General features: G+C 53.5%; 1 protein-coding gene across 7 annotated transcripts in view; it reads left to right on the top strand.

Moving 5' to 3' along the window:
- Positions 1–15,717, top strand: part of ANKRD11 (ankyrin repeat domain containing 11) — a 159,902-nt gene that overhangs the window by 127,943 nt on the left and 16,242 nt on the right. For all 7 annotated transcript variants that reach the window (XM_075039789.1, XM_075039792.1, XM_075039793.1 and 4 more), the window contains 2 exons: positions 159–297; positions 15,084–15,254. In XM_075039789.1, coding sequence (XP_074895890.1) covers positions 159–297; positions 15,084–15,254 — 310 coding nt within the window. The remainder of the gene's footprint in view (positions 1–158; positions 298–15,083; positions 15,255–15,717) is intronic.

Consider the following 15,717-nt stretch of genomic DNA (forward strand, 5'->3'; position numbering starts at 1 on the left):
GTGGAGGCTCCTTTCTGCAAGACGCTAAACCCTGATGCTGGAAACCCACAGTAGAAAGGAGAGGACAAGTGCTGCGTGAGTCTGGTGCAGGACTTTGGGGGGTTAGGTGAATGCAGTTTGGGGAAGGCTCTTGTTAATCTGGTCTCTTTTCTTTCTAGGATAAAGATAAAGTTTCTCTAACCAAGACTCCAAAGTTGGACCGGAGCGATGGCGGCAAAGAGGTGAAAGAGCGAGCGACCAAGCGGAAGTTGCCTTTCACTGTTGGAACAAATGGAGATCAAAAAGACTCGGATACAGGTACAGAAATGACATATTCCACCCTCAAAACATGGGTGTTGGGGCTCGTGGGGAGTGCACAGTATACAATATACAGGCAATCTATACTGAAGTGTTGTGTCAAAATTTCCTATATCTTTTAATTGAAGGAAGAGGCATGTGGACAAGAGGTAACTACTGTGGTATGCACATACACATCTGGACCTGAGTGGATTAAGGTCCTTATGTTCTTAGTAATATAATTAACTGGACCAAGGGATGGCTCTGTGAGGAGGCACCTCTTACTTTGGCTGGTGGTCCGTTCTCCTCCGTTTCTAAGTAGTCCAGGCTGAGAAGAGCCAAGAAGCAGTGCTGGGCCTACTACTAAGAACTTGGAAAGTAGGAGAATAAAGCCGAGTAAAAAACAACAAGCAGTAAAAAAAATGAGCTTGCATGCATCTGCCTAAAGTAAACTTGATATATATGTGTATATCTGTGTAAATATATGTATACCTCTCCAGTCATGTTTTGTTGGTTTGGGGCTTTAAACTTTTAGCACTTCACTATCTTAAAGCTGAAAAATTATTTCCAATTGGTGTGTGCACAGGCGTTGTCAAACACGTGTAAAACTGTCTGGAGGTCATACTGACGGGCTGGAGGTGTGACTTTGGCGATGTGACCATCTGGGCCTGTTTGAGCGTTTAGGTTGGCTCTTTGGGGCTGGTGCGGGTTGTCATTAGGACCATAAGGACATCAAGGTGACCCATTTGCCCCTGTTCTTGGGACTGCCAAGGTTGCTTCGATGGTTGTAACATGACTGAGCAGTGCGTCCTCAATACACGCCGGGTTTCTGGGAAGCGTTGGTGCTGCTGTGGGTATCGTAGCCTGGCTGGGTCGTGGTTGGCAGGCCACGTCTCGTGGCAGAAGAGCGGCTGGTACACGTGGCTCTTGCCCACTGCAGCCCCACATTGCTACAGAGATGTTGAATGGGCTGTTTGATTTGTAAGCCATTGGGAAGAGCTGTTGCAAAGCTTAGACATGGAGAAAATAATGCTGTTTGGTTGTAAGGGGCTTAGCTATGCTTTATGGGCAGAGGTTTGCGTCGGTCCTATCTGTATATTTCTAGGAAATCTGCATTTGGAAGAGTTCTGGTCAGGCAAGGATCAATAATTGTGCAAAGAGACAAAATGGACTGGGAAGCTGGGAATATGCTTAAAAATGGTAAAAAAAGACGTATTTGCTGTTACCCTCCAGTGAGCGTGTGAGGTGGTCTGACATGGGACGCGGTGCGTCAGCCTACGTGAGCTGTCGGCCGGTCTCCTCTGGTTCAGAACTTGGGAGGGCAGATTTTAAAAGGTCACGAGTGCCGCCTGGGTCACGCAGCCGCCGCGGTGGTGAGGGCTGTTTCGCAGGCGAGGACGTGCGGTGGCGTGTCCTGGGGCTGGCCCGGCATTTCTGTGGGTTTCTGTGTGCCAAATAGTAATTTTCGCAGTTGCTGAACTCCCTGTCCGGAGAGAAAATTTCAAAACATTAATTCATTTCGTTAAACGACAGCTCATACTGATGGCCGTTTGCAGGGATGAAGTGTCATTTTTGTGTTCGTGGCATGCAGATGGGCGAGTGCATTGCAGAATGAATAAATGAGGGTTTGCAGCTGTGGGAGAAGGGGTGGCCCCCAGACGCCAGGGAGCAGATGGGGTTACAGCCCGACATGGGTGATCTTTACTCGCTCCCCATGCAGGCGGGGTGCGGAGTGCTTTGGCATGGTTCGTGGTGCTGTATTGTCTCACTTGAATAAATTAAGGGCTGTCACCTTTGGAGGGAGGGTGGCCGGGGCAAGGCAAAGCTGATTAGCCAGAACCATAGCTTCTGCTTTTTGTCAAGGGTGTTTCTGCCACGTTCAATACTTTGTTGAGAATTTAAACCCAAACTCGCTTCAGGGCTGTCTGACCCTCGTGACAGCTAAAATGTCATGGTAGGGCTCCACCAGCTCGCTTTCCGTGTCCTCCAGCAGCAGTTATCTGTTTTTCAGAGGGCTCTGGTCTCTCTCTGGCTGTGAGAGATGTTAGAAACATTTCTGCTGGCGGCAGTGAGAAGGAAACCAAATTAAAAAGAGAACAGCAGGGTAGGGAGAGCAGAGTGCTGCTGGGGAGAGGCTGTGGCTGCTGCAGGGTGCAGAGGAGCAGCAGCACAGCCCATCAGACACCCCTGCCCATCGGCTCCCGCGTTACCCCTCTGCTTTCAGCAGGCGTGTGACTCTCCATCTTCGGACACGTCTTCCTCTTCCTCTTCGGAGCTCGTCCTTCCCGGGGAAGCGGGTGTGCAAGCGGCAGGGCTGAGCCGAGGGTCGGCAGCCCCCCGGTTCCCTGCCTGCACACGGGACATCCGGAGACCCGGAGGTGGTCATTGCGCTCAAAGACACATTTAGAGACAAACTGGGCTCGACAAACGCTGGAAAGGGGTAGGCGAGTCTCCAGCAACCTATTTGGTGGAGACTAAAGAGAGGAAGTGACTCAGCCGCTGGGGAGGAGATAGCAGCAGGGAGCTGCAGATAAACACGCAGAGTCAGACTGATACTTAGCAGGAGCCTGTTTCTCTTCTCTGAGATCTTTTACTCCAGGAATCAGATGCTTGAGATGGAAAAAGACTTACTGGCACCTTGCTCCCCTCTTGCACCACCCTGTTGCAACCGTGGGGCGTTTCAAGCTCTTCTGTTCCTTGGCCTGGCTCGAGGCCGGCTTTCTTCTAGCAGGTAGAGGCGTGTTTGTAGGTGCACAAAAGTTGCCCACGTCATACGGGGGCGGAGGGTTGCCCCCGAGCTCGTGCACGTGTAATCAGCATGGCACTCGTCTAACGACACACCTCTGGCCGTGCATGCTCAAGCGTGCGTGGCTAGCAGGCCGCCGGAGGACGAGCTTTTGTCTTGAACAAAGGGGCTGCAGTGCACCCACCCCACAGCCCCCGCTACCTCCCCGCTGCCTGGGCAGAAACACCGCTTGCCCGCGTCCCCGGAGGAGGGGAGGCTGCTTTTTCTTGTTCTGTTCCTAAACTTTGCGTTCAGCTCTTGTGAGAAGTGGGATTGCAACATAGGTGTTTGCCGTGCCAGTTGCAGAGTTGACCTTAGATGGTTTATATAACGCAGTCGTGCTTCCTGGGCTGCTGTACACAGGCTGTCACGGGTGTTTGAGGGTAGTTTTGCTAGGGTATTCCACAGCCACATGGAATTTAGCTGGAAGGATGTGGGAGCTGGGACCTAGGAGAGCTCTCTCTCTGCCTGTAGTGGGATATCTGTTCCCTTCTTTAAACAGTAGCATGAATCCTTGTCCTGATTGTTGCAGTGACTCCTTTTCCTTAGCACAGCGTATCTGTTGCCTTTTTTCCCAACTAGCTCCGGCTCAGCTTTGACGTATGTACACCGCACGTGGTGCAAGAAAGCATCTCTGATGGGTTTGCCTTGCCATCAAAGGGCAGTGAAGCCCACCCTGGCCGGGTGTTCGGCAGCAGCCGGGTGCCGCAGCGCGGTTGCCTGTCGGAGGCCTTCCCGTGTTTGCAAGACGTGCTGCGAGCGGAGGGTGTGGGCTGTTGGTGTGCCAGCCTGCGCCGGGACAGCCGGTGAAAACCCACGTGTGTTATTGCCTCTGTTTGCCTCCTCGGTGCGCGGGTGGCACCGTCCCCTCGCCGGCAGGTTGCAAACATTAATCTACATCTCCTGCCTGCTCACAGTGCCTCCCTGGATGGCTTTTCCATTTGCACCCAGGTGTTCCCAGGGGAGAGGTGTGTGTTTGGGGGCAGAGGTCTGCCCCGGGTCCTTTGCTCATGCTGGAGGGGGGCAGCTCACCCTGCCCTTCCTTTAACCCTGCTCTTGCAGCCCACTCCTTGAGTTGGCTTAGGGGTGTGTGCTGCTGCCAGAGTGCTGATGTGTTCAGAAAGCGAGCAAGTAAGCGATTTCATTCTTGATCTGTTTTTATTTGCAGCAGCCCGCCCCCAGCGCAGCGTGCCTTCACTGTGCCCTGATCCTGAGCAAGCGCTCCCAGCGCCGCATGGGGTTTGTTCCCCTACGGAGATGGGCTTGGTGTGGAGGTGCTGCTGGCCAGTACTGGTTTGAAGTGTATGGTTTGGGTACAGTAGGTTCAGTGCTAAATCTTTTAAGATATCCCCTTCAAAATGGTTTCTAGAGCAACAATTCTGGCTCTCGGGTTCCTCAGAGTTAACTAAATAAACTGTCTTTAGGAAAAAAAAATTGCATAAAGCTGTGAGCCTCCAGACTGTGCATGTTACAGATCCAGCACTGTGGGAGCAGCATCTCTCTGCCTGAGACTTCTCCTTCCTTCTCCTTTCACTCGTGCAGCATCTCCCCACATCCACAGACGTTGCCGAGAGCCTACGTGCTGCCTGGCAGCCGCCGAACGAGTAAAGCCAGCTTTTTTCCCAGCAATTTCAGCAGCTTGTGAGGCTTCGTGCAGCTCCTCGTTTGTGTGCCACGCTGAAAGGAGGTTAGGCATTTAAAAAAAGAAATATTAGGCAATTGTAATACTAAGAAGCACGCAGAGGAGCGTCCTGCAGAGACGGCAGGGAGAAGGGGACAGTCCTGCTGGGAAGCCACCTGCGGGAGAGGTGGGCACGGGCGGCTGGCGCAGAGCGGGTCGCAGCGGCACTCCTCCCGGCGCTGGTGCCTGCGGCGCTGAGCCGCGGCTGAGTCATGGGCTGACTCAACGGCACCAGACTGCCGACACCACGGAGCTGGGAGCTCCCCGCCTCCCGCGCAGGCTGCAGAGCGGACGGCAGCGCGGCGGTTTCGTACGGGTGGGTTTTTGACTGCTCCGCGTCGTGCATACCGGATCAGGTAATGCCGCTCGAAGGTCAGCTGTGAAATGCACAGTCCCGAGTGCAAAATTCATTATATCCACTTGTACTGCGGACAGTTTCTTTAGCTGGATGTCAGGCTGTCGCTTGAGTCCCTTGGCTCGAGGTGGAGCTGTGGTTTCCAGGCCTTTAGTCATCGTCAGGGAGAGTTAGGACTTAATACAAATCTCCGAGCACTGTGAGTTAATTCTGGCTTCTGAGAGCTCTCCCTGGGACCTCTCAAGGCCCGAGCGAGGCTGGGTCAGAACTGCGGGTCTGCAGCAGTGCTGGGTGCCCTGTTACCTCCCTGGGTGCAGAAGGTCTGTCTCCTCTGAGGATTCACTTGGGAGAAGCGAGGAGGAATATGCTTGAGTTTATTTTGCCTTTGCAGGGTTGCTGCTGGTTTTTGTGCCTCCAGCCCCTCAACTTCCACTGCCACTTCTCAGGCTTTTGCAAAATCTCAAGGACTGGTTTTGTGTGTGTTTGGTGGCAAAATCAGTACACATAAGAGAAAAGCTCAGTTTTGTCCAGGTCATGTCCAAACCCTGCCGTTGCTAAATAATACCCAGGCTTAAATAAATGCTTAGAAGCAGAGGCACTGGAGGCGTGCTGTGCTTCTCACTGCCCTGGCCATATAGAGCTAGCACAGTGTTGGCGAGAGCTGCAGATGGGGTGCCCAGCCCGTGCCTCGGCACGTTTAGTCCACAACCAAATGCCTCACTTGTGTAAAGTTCCCCAAACACCAGAGAAATCCTGTTTTTTTAAGTGTTTTGTTGCAGAGACTTTTGTGTCTCTAGCAGCTCTTGAGCCGGGTGTTCTGCAAACCTGAACTCTCCCTACAGCCGTGCCGCAGAGAGGATTTTCGGTGGGTTGGATGCCATTTAAACCCGGTGGGTGGTAACCTGAAAGCTGGAGCCCTCGGGTCCAGCAGCGATGGCAAGCTGCCTCCTCCTCCATCAGCCTGGCAGCGGCTGGTGACCAAGCAGGAGCCTGGTTCTCCCCCAGCGGCACTGCCTCTGACCCGAGCATGGCCACTTCCAGAGCCTGGCTGGGATGGGAGGGGTGATGGGCATGTGGTTTAGCAGCCATTGTGGCTTCGGGTCATGGGATTTCTCAGCATCGCTTGATATTTTTTGTTGTTGTTGTTGCTACAGTTGTTTGAGTTGAACCAAACGGCGGGGCAGGCAGCGGTGGTGATGCCGATGCCGTGCGTGCCGGGGGGACCCACCGTGGTGTAGGGCACACAGAGCAAGAGGAGGCTCCTGTTCTGGAGATGGAGAATGGCAGCTTCCCATGCTGTCAGAAATAACAACGGCATCATCTGCGTCTGTTGTGGTCTCATGGTATTTTGATGGTCATCTCAACTCGGGGGGTGGGGGGGGAGAGGTGGCTGGGGAGGAAAATTGGAAAATGTGGCCATGCAGCTGAAATGTGAAAGTCCTTCAGCTGTTTCTGTCTCCTGCTTAAAAAAAATAAAAAAAATAAAAGCAATATCAGGCTTTTAAGTTCTCAAATAATAAAGTAGGTGTAAGTGGGGCCAGAGCAGTGTCTGTCCATCCAACTCCCCGACTTGGGATGTCTGGCAGCTTCTTTTCCCCCACCCTGAGCTCCCTTCCTGACCACGCAGCAGGTTTCTGAGGTTTTGTGTTGCTGACCCCACGATTTCTTTAGACCCCGTGATAGATTTTACTTAAGAAGCAGCTGTACCCCTGGAACAGCTACCGCTGAAGGTGCCGTGGGTGCCCCTGCCCCTCTGCAGAGCACCTGAGCTCTGTCCCAGAGCCTCCACCTTGGCATGGGAGGGTTTTGCTTTTTCTTGGGAAGAGCAGGGAGACAAAACCCCAGCCAGCCCTCTGAGCTGATCTGTGCAGACCGACCTTTCCCTGGCTTCGGAGGGCTTAACTGGGAGCCCAGGGCCAAGCCCAGGGGCTCGTAGCCGCCTGGGGAGATGCTGCTGGTGGACCGGGCTTAGTGTGAGTACGGTCAGCAGGAGCTGGCCTCAGAGCTTAAAACTTCTGCTGCTTCGCAGGCTCCTTCGTGCTAATCCCCCAAGTATGTTATGTGACGCTAATTACTAGGTTAGAAAACGCTTGATGAATCAGATGACCTAAACCATCATCCTCTCCTGGAGCCGGCTGTTGGGTTGCCTAATGCCTGCGAGTGTTTTGAGCGACACTGCATGGGAACGGGCTCGTTAGTCACAAGTTGCGAGGCTGGCGAGGGAATCCGTGAGAAGCAAATTGCTGGCTTATTAGAAAATGCATCTGTGTACGAAACTGTTATTTGTGCACGTTTTCTGTCGCTGGCTTAGGTCTGATGTGTGCAGCTGGGGGACTCTAATGGGCTGTGCTGCATTGGGTCTTTCTTTGGTTGTATAATTTCAGTCCTTTTACTAAAATAGTCAAGAAACTGTTCTCACCTAGCAACCAGGGAGAGAGTGAATGTCAGAGCTTCTCCGTTTCTAGCTGGGCTCCATAATGCTGGTACAGTGTGGATAGACTGGCAAACACCAGCCTTCAGATCACCCTTAGAAACTCCCCGTGTGCATCAGCCATCTGGGAAGTGCTGTGCGGAAAAGCAGGTCGTTTTATGATGGGAGCTGCCATAAATCTCCCTCCTCCCCCCGCATCACCTCCTTAACATGCAGAGTGAGAGGTTGCAGTGTGCTGTGTCTCTGTGAACCAAAAATCTATCAATGATGGCTTTTTCCTTAATACAAGAGCTTTTATCAGCGCTGTCTGCAGGGTGTCCTGCCCCCAGCTCCCAGGAGGGGAGGGCTGGCTGGGCGGCTGTGCGGAGCCTTCCTCCCCTGTCCTCCCTCCTCCGGCTCTTTCTGTTTTGTGGGAAATGAAAGGTCTGGACCTAAAAATTGGTCTCTCTCGGAATTGTTCGTGTTTAACATGGAGATTGTTGTTTCTGATAGAAGCCTCTCGGTTCCTCTCGCAGCAGTTTGTTAGCCAGTGGCTGCTCTGGTGAGAAGATGCATTAACACGTTTCTGCACAACTGTGTTGTCTATCCTACAAGTCTAGGGAAAACGCCTGTATTTAGATTGCAGGCTATCACACAGCACTAAACCTCTCTAGCCGAATTATGCTTTTAAAAATACTGCAACCACTGGGGTCAGGGCCTGCGGATCCTCTGTCCCTGGGACCTCAGGTGAGCGGTGAGGACAGTGGGCTCAGCTACACGCACAGTGACCTGATGTGGTTGTAAAAGGGCTTCTTCCTCCCGCCAGCACCTCTCCACTGCTCCTGACTTGAATCCAACACCTCTGCCATCCTTTCAGCTTAGCTGTGCAGGCTGAGTCTCTGGCTCTGCACCCTCTCCATCCTTCAGACTAGGAAACTCTCACTGCTGTACGGGAGCGACTCAGGGCACCTTCCTTGCCGTTGTGCCGAAGCAGACCCTGCTACAGCTTTTCCTCTCGGTTTCCTTTTTGGCATCTGCTTTTATTTGGCTGATTAGCCAGACATCATCCCCTCTCTCTGCCCCCCAGCCCGTTTGTACTGCGGGCTCTGCAGCATGTCCATGAACTCCCGGTGCCAAGCATTTCTCCTCCCTGCATTGGCCCTCAGGTGCAGCTCTCCAGCCTGCGTGCCCTATTCCTCTGCTTTATGGTGGTCTCCACGCAGCCATGCCAGCCCTGTTTGCCCTTCTCGCTGCGCTCTTTGCAGCCTCCCGTTTGCCTGGCTTCTGTCCTGCTCCCCTGCTGCCCTCTCTTGTTTATCTGCCCGTGTCGTTGTGCTGCTTCCCATTTCACGCCGCTGCTGCGCTTAACCTGCCGCTGCTGTTCCCCTTGGCACCATCCTGTGTGCTTGTCCTTAAATTCTGGGGTGCCTGCGGAGCCTTGGGACGTGGTTGTATCGTGCTGCTGGAAACCTTTTGACTCGTGATACGTCTTCTTTAGCACGTGTTAGTCCACATCTACAGATGCCCTGCGAGCATGTGTAAGCATCCGCGCGCTGGGGCTGCGGGCTGCCCGCGCTCAGGTTAAACCTGCTTTTCCCCTGGTTTTAGCTGACATGCTCCAAAATGTTTTATGCCCTACAACTTCTGCAGTAAAAATGAGTCACTCTTACGCATGCTGTGGATGGGGAAAGCAGAGGCTTGTGTGGTCTCTTGGGGGTGCAATGCAGTCTCTATTGCTGTCTGTGCTGTTCTAATTTATTCTTATTGATCTTTTGTTTGTGTGCTTGCTCGGCAAATAAACTGTTGAAAATCTCGACTCATCGGCAAGCCAACAGTCGGTTTCTCCGTGCAGCGCTGGGATGTTCAGCGTGAGCTGCTTATTTGGAAATGGTATTTTTCCTCAGGGTACCACCTTATATGCGTGTGTCGTCATGTCAGAGCAGTTTAAATGGATGCTTTTTGCGTTACAGGGTACGACGCATTTGTGGGGAGCGAGGAGCTGTGCTGCTCAGCCACAGCTCTGGGTTGGAGCTCCTGTCCTCATAACCTGCCAGCATCTCGCAGTGCGTGTTCGAGAAATCTCTGAAAGATTTTCCATCACCGCCCTTTTCTCTTTCCTTCCCTGCTTCTCTTCTCTCTCCCATTTCGGCTAGAGCCGGAGGTTCAGCCTGCGTGGTGCTGCCCGGCATGCAGAGCCAGCCCAACAGCACTTGAATGTCTGTGCGAAGCAGCGCCTGCCCTGGGACCTCCGTGGAGCCACCGACGGGCTTCCAGCAGCCCCGGATTTGTGTTCCCCGTTGCAGCAGCACGAGCATCGCATGACCTGGAGTCTAATTTGTGCACGAGAACCACCAGCGGGCTAATGCTTAGACCCCTTTGTCCTGGGAACCTGCTCCCGTTCTGCCTTTCGCGAGCCTCTCGGGTTTAGTGTGATGAAAGGAAGGAGAAGCAGTTTCCCGGCTGTGTTTGGCAGCCGCAGCTCTGCTCAGATCCTGCTTTCCCCTTTAAGCTTGTGCACGCCGTTCCTGCTAGCGTCAGCGTGAGGGAAGAGCCGAGCAGGATCCCCAAATTAAACCACGGCAGCACCAGGCTGAAGCTTTGCTCTGTAGGTTTGCAGAAGGCTGAAGCAAGCAGCAAACGAGCTGCTTTAAAAATAGCTAAATGGAGGTGTGGCTCATCCCCAGTCGGGCACAGAGCGCATCCCTGGGTCGGGATCGGCGTGCATGGTCCAGCCACGGTCTCTGATGATCAGCAGTGAGATAACCGTGGCAGGGGGGCTCCTTGCCTGCGCACCCCCTTGTACCTCTGGTTTTTGTGCTTCCATGCAGGGACTGGCATGTGTACAGCCTTGCTAATGGGGTTTTAGTGTAAAATAACCTTTATTCCTGTTTGCTGAGGTATTTACACACTGTGAGTGTTTCTCTTAATTTGCTCCATGTTGCTGCAAGGTGTTACAGAAAAGCATTTAATTAGAGGAAAAGGAGCAGCCTGCAGGAACCAGTGGCACTCAGTGCCATTGAGCAGAAGGCTTCGTGCAGGTGCACCTTTTAAATCTGCTGAAAACCAGATTCTGAGTAAAGTCTTCTGAATTGAAATAAAAGACTTTTGCAGCTCTGTTCGCCTGGGACCGGCCAGGGCCGGGGAAGCCAGCCCAGAGCTTTGCCAGTGCTTCACTCACGCAAGGCTGAGCAGGAGCCTGCCGGGCGCTTCTGCTGAGGCTGAGGATGGGAAGCGGAGCTGCCGGCAGCATGGAGCAGCTCCTTCTCCATCCTTCCTGCTCACGTTTCAGACCTTGTTTCTGCGGCCTCTCCGCATTGCCTGAGCATCGTGGCACGCAGGGAGACTGGGGTTGCCGGTACTGGGAGCCATCGGATGCTGGGTGCAGCTCAGCCCTGCCTTGCTCCTTATGCAACCGGTGCAGGGAGCACAGCCAGCGACCTACTTCCCCCCTCAAATGCTTAAAGAAGTCGGATTAACCTCTGCGCTGCGGCAGCCAGCAGACAAACATCTAATTGCAAAGGGGATAGTACGGCGTTTCTCTGCTGCCTTCCAGCGGGGAGGCCTCGGGGGAACGGGTGAGTGAGGCACGGGCACCCAGAGGGAGAAATCTCTTTACTGCTGGGTAGAAGAAGGTACCGAGGAGCGAAGCGCAGTGGTCACGCAGCACGTGAGCAGGACTGGATGCGATCCTCCAGCACCGGGGACCCGTGCAGCGCCCGGTGATGCCGCTTTCCCCCAGGGAAGCATGCGCGAGCCCGAGTCCTCGGCTGCCTCCGCCAGCCCTCGCTGCCTCACCACAGCGAGCAAGAACGCGGCAGTCGCTTTCCAATTTATTTTTATCTTGTTGATCGCATGCTTTTTAATGTTAAATGTTCTGTGGAGGAGGAGATTTCTGCAACTGCAGAATTAACAGGAGTTTAGGGGTTTTTGGTTGAACTTGGTAATCAATTTTTGCAAATCACAGGCTCATGCTGACAACCTGCAGCAGCCGAGTAATATTAATGAAAATGTTCCCATTCTAATTGTGGCTCCTTCTGCACGTACACACGGAGCAGCCCTCCACGACAAACAACTCTTGTGCATCGTTTGTACTTCAAAGACGCTGCCCAGTAGCACTGGCCGAGGTGTGACCCCCTTGAGCATCTTTGTGCCTCGCTTTGCGGCGTGGTTGGATGCGGCCAGGAGCTGCCTGTTGAGCCGAGGCATGCGGAGAAGCCAGGCCTGGCCGAGTGGGATTTAACAAGCCTGCTTTGAACAGCAGCTCCGGAGCCTAATGAGCAGCAGGAAGGTGCTACGTAGGCAGATTGGGTCTCCCTGTGCTCGGGGCGAGCGTGCCTGACGGGACACGCTGCTCAGCAGCATGGCTCCTGGAACTGCCCAGGCTGAATTGTTTTTTTTTACCATAAGCACGTTGAGTTTAATTTTATTTCAAGCCATTAAAAAACTATCTACTTTCCTGTGATCTGATTTCATCTTCTAGCTCTGTTAGGGCTGCCAGGGTGACTGAAATGTGGCTTCAGAGAATTAGACCGGGATTCTCCTTCAATGCACAGATGTGTTTCCAGGCCTTGTATTTGAAGAGGGGTGGCCTGTGCTGTCTGGTTGGAGAGATTCCCTGGCACAGAGTTGTTATTTCTTAAATGTACAAGATCCCAGTTGCAGGGGGTCAGTGGAAATCATCTGCTCTGGATGATACCTTCGCAGGAGGAGAGCAGCAGAGGATGGCACCTTTGTGCATGGTGAAGGGAAGGGGTTTTGGAGCTGCCTGCTCATCAGCCAAGGGAGTACGGGAGATAGCAGCAGCATGAATTGAGCTGGAGCAGTGGAGACGTCCCCACACGCTGCTGCCCTCGTCTGCCAGAGACTTTTACTCTGCTGGCAGTTTGGTGAATGAATGAGGAAACCTGTGCTTCGGCACAAAGTCCGGCAGTTGAGTTTAAACCCGTCTGTTGACGGTTTCTCCTGACCTGCTGGACTTTGTGCAGAGGCAAAGCAGGCTCTGTCTTGCTGGTGGCTGCGTGCCGGTGACCCACACTGAATTTGACAAAATGACAAATATGACTGGATGAGCAGAGCTGGGTTAGAGGTTGCAGATTGCAGGATTTGCCTTTCCCTGGGCTGCCGGACCCTGCCCTGGCACAGGGATGGTGGTAGGGAAGAGACTGGATGCAGCTAGTCAATTAAGCTTGCGTTTATGTGAGCCGTTGCAAATCCTCTTGGACCTCTGCATCTTCCCACACTTGACTCCTGGTTTCAGGGTGCTGGAGCTGGGGACTGGGCAGACACTGGATGGTTATTTGGTGGGGTTTCCCCTCCCTGGCTGCTGGGAGTTGAAGCCCTGTTTCTTGGAGAGCGTTACCAGACATGTACTTGGTTGCAAATCTCCTTGTATCAACCCTCTAATGCTTTCTGGGATTCTCAAAATATCTTTAGCAAAATAGCAAGCATGTTTAGAGTCAAATGTTTGACTAGAAGAGAGCCCTTGCCTATGCTGCTTCGCTGGAAGATTTGGCGTACCAATATCAGCAGCGTAGTCAGCCCGTGTGAAAGTGCTCCAGGTTACAGCGTTCCTCTTCGGGGCAGCAGGTACTTGTAGGCTTGCTGTGATTAATAACCCCATTGATTCGTTTGCGTCTTCTGACAGCATCCTGGCGAGTACCAGTCCCTGCTGGGGCTGAGCCCGGCAGGACCCAGGGGCTGGCAGCTATGCGAGTCCAAACTCCTTTTCATTAAAAAGATTTTTACTTTGTGCTTCAAAGTCACAGGTGGGATTTGCTCACTTGAAAAGCAAGTGCAATCAGCTTGAGAACAGAGTTTCTGTGTATGCGGGAGGTTTTGAAGAGCTCGTCTGGATGCAGTCCTTTCATTACGTCAGGGATGCAGCGAGGTGTTTTACTGCTCAGGTTTCTTGAGCAGCATCGAACGGGCCTTGATTCAAACTGGTGTTCAAGCATGCGATAAGAGGGCAAGGAGCTGCTCACCTGCATTTGATAACTTTTATAGCTGTGGCTGGTAAGAACGTCGTTACCGGCCCTCTGCACGCAGTGGGAGCCCTGTAGCTAGCCTTGTTATAAACAAACTATATCGGTGCTTAGAAATAGATGTGAGCAAAGTTGGATTTTCCACTCACACGCACCGTATCTTCCTTATGCTTCTTTGTGGGTTTAGGACAGTTGCCTGGTAGGAGGGATGCAGCTTGGCTGTTGGCAAGGAATTGCCATGCTGCTCTGCACATAGATGTTCTGTCTCCCTTGCTTGGCTGGCTCCGTGGAAGAAAACTTAATTTTTGTTTCCTGAACTGGCACCTTGAAACTTTGTTCACCAAATGCATCCCTACAGTGGGTCTCTGGCGTGGCTGCGGCTCTGCGGACCCACTGGAGAGCACGCAGCTGGATTTGTGCTTTCGCCGGACAGCATCAACAAGCAAGCAAACCAGAAGCGCAAAGGAAGGGCTGCTAACTCCCCTTGCATGGGAAAAGGATCAATACTTGCGTAAAGAAAACTGGAAAAATAGTTAAGAAAAGCTGTAGAGTCAGGCTTCTCACAGAGGTTAGGTGTGCGAGCTGGGCTGAACTGGGCAGCGGGGCGGGAGGCAGCAAGTTGCACAATGCTCGGCAGGGTCCAGTTCTCACCAGCTTGCAGCAGGCTGCTGTGCGGGTCGCTGGGAGCGAGGCTGGAGGTGCAGGGAGAGGCTGGGGTTTTGTCTCGTTCTTGTGCACATGGCATGCCAGCAGCAAATACTGGCTTTAGAGGCGGTTGTGCTCAGTCCCTCAGCAGGAGCTGCCTTTGTAGCTGGATGATTTAGGAGACCGAGTGTCAGGCTGGGATTTGGGGGATGACAAGCCGGGCACAGGGAGTTTCTTCCTCCCCTCCTGTTTGTTTGGGATTTTTTTTAGAGGGATGCAGGAGTAGATGTGGCTAAGCAGTCGTCAGCCTGACCGCAGGTGGGTGCCCTGTGCTAGGCTGGAAGCAACCTCTTTGGGAGGAGAGGGCCAGCCCGGTGCTCCCCAGGGCAGCGCACCCGTTTGGCTGCAGGGTCCTTGGTTTGATGATGATGAGGGGGTGAGATGGCAACGTTTCCGAGCTGTCGGCCTGTATCTCGTTAGCATTCTTTGTTGATGCTTTTAGATGCCTCCAGTTCAGTCCATGCTGTGGTGGTGTAAGGCTGCGTACGCTCCTCGAAGCACCATGGCATGAAATGGAGGCTCCTAGAAGCAAGATGGAAGGTACAGTACTGGCAGTGGCCCCACGAAGGACCCGCTCCCTCCCTCTTGTGCTGCTCTTTGATGGTGGGGGGAGAACTGGTAGAAGCCTGTGCCAGGAGAGACTGTCGGAGAAGCCGGTGGGCAGCAGGAGCGGTGCGTGTCCCGGCTGCAACCGCAGCCGCGTGAGCCCAGGCGGCTGCCCCATGTACTGGTGCTCTCACTGCAGGGATACGTCCTTCACCATAGGCTTTTCCATTTGCAAGATAACGGAAACGGAGTTAGAGAGCTCTTAGCACTTTGCTCAGAAATGAACGTGGTTTCTGTTACAGCGACGTTCACAGCTTGTGTTTCTGTGTCTCCTTGCACCACAGAAAAGCAGGGTCCAGAGCGGAAGAGGATTAAAAAGGAGCCCGCCACCAGAAAGCCTGGCTTGCTTTTCGGAATGGGCCTTTCGGGGATCCGGGCAGGCTACCCGCTCTCCGAGCGCCAGCAAGTCGCTCTCCTTATGCAGATGACAGCAGAAGAGTCTGCAAACAGCCCAGGTGAGATCCGGAGGGTGGTTTTGCTCAGAACTGTGGGCAGATGGGTATGAGCTCGCAGCGAGAAGCTCGTGAATATCTGGGCTTCTCAGTGCCCGTCCCCGGGGTCACCAGGCGGTTCAAGTAGCTCCTCGCCAGCAGCAGAGATGAGTGGTGCAGGGGGCTGGTACGCTGCTCCGTGGGGTCTCCCCCCCTCTCAGCACCGTAGGTGGGATGCTGGAGCGGGGCAGCGGGACACCCGTTCTCCTGGGGCTTTGCCAGTGACTCCAGGCACGGGCTGCTGCTGGGGTTCGCAGGTGGCTGCGGCTGCCCTTCCTTCTTCCAGTATAAGGCGGTAGCAGGAGATGTCCCACGGGCCAAATCCAGGCCACCACTGAGCCTGCCCTGGCTGCTTAACTAGAGCTTTGGTTCCATGGGAGCTTCCTGCACATCTGAGCTTTGTGTTTTCCACTGGCGTCTCAGGCTA

This window comes from Buteo buteo, chromosome 11 (assembly GCF_964188355.1).
Source record: "Buteo buteo chromosome 11, bButBut1.hap1.1, whole genome shotgun sequence".
In the NCBI taxonomy this organism is placed as follows: domain Eukaryota; kingdom Metazoa; phylum Chordata; class Aves; order Accipitriformes; family Accipitridae; genus Buteo; species Buteo buteo.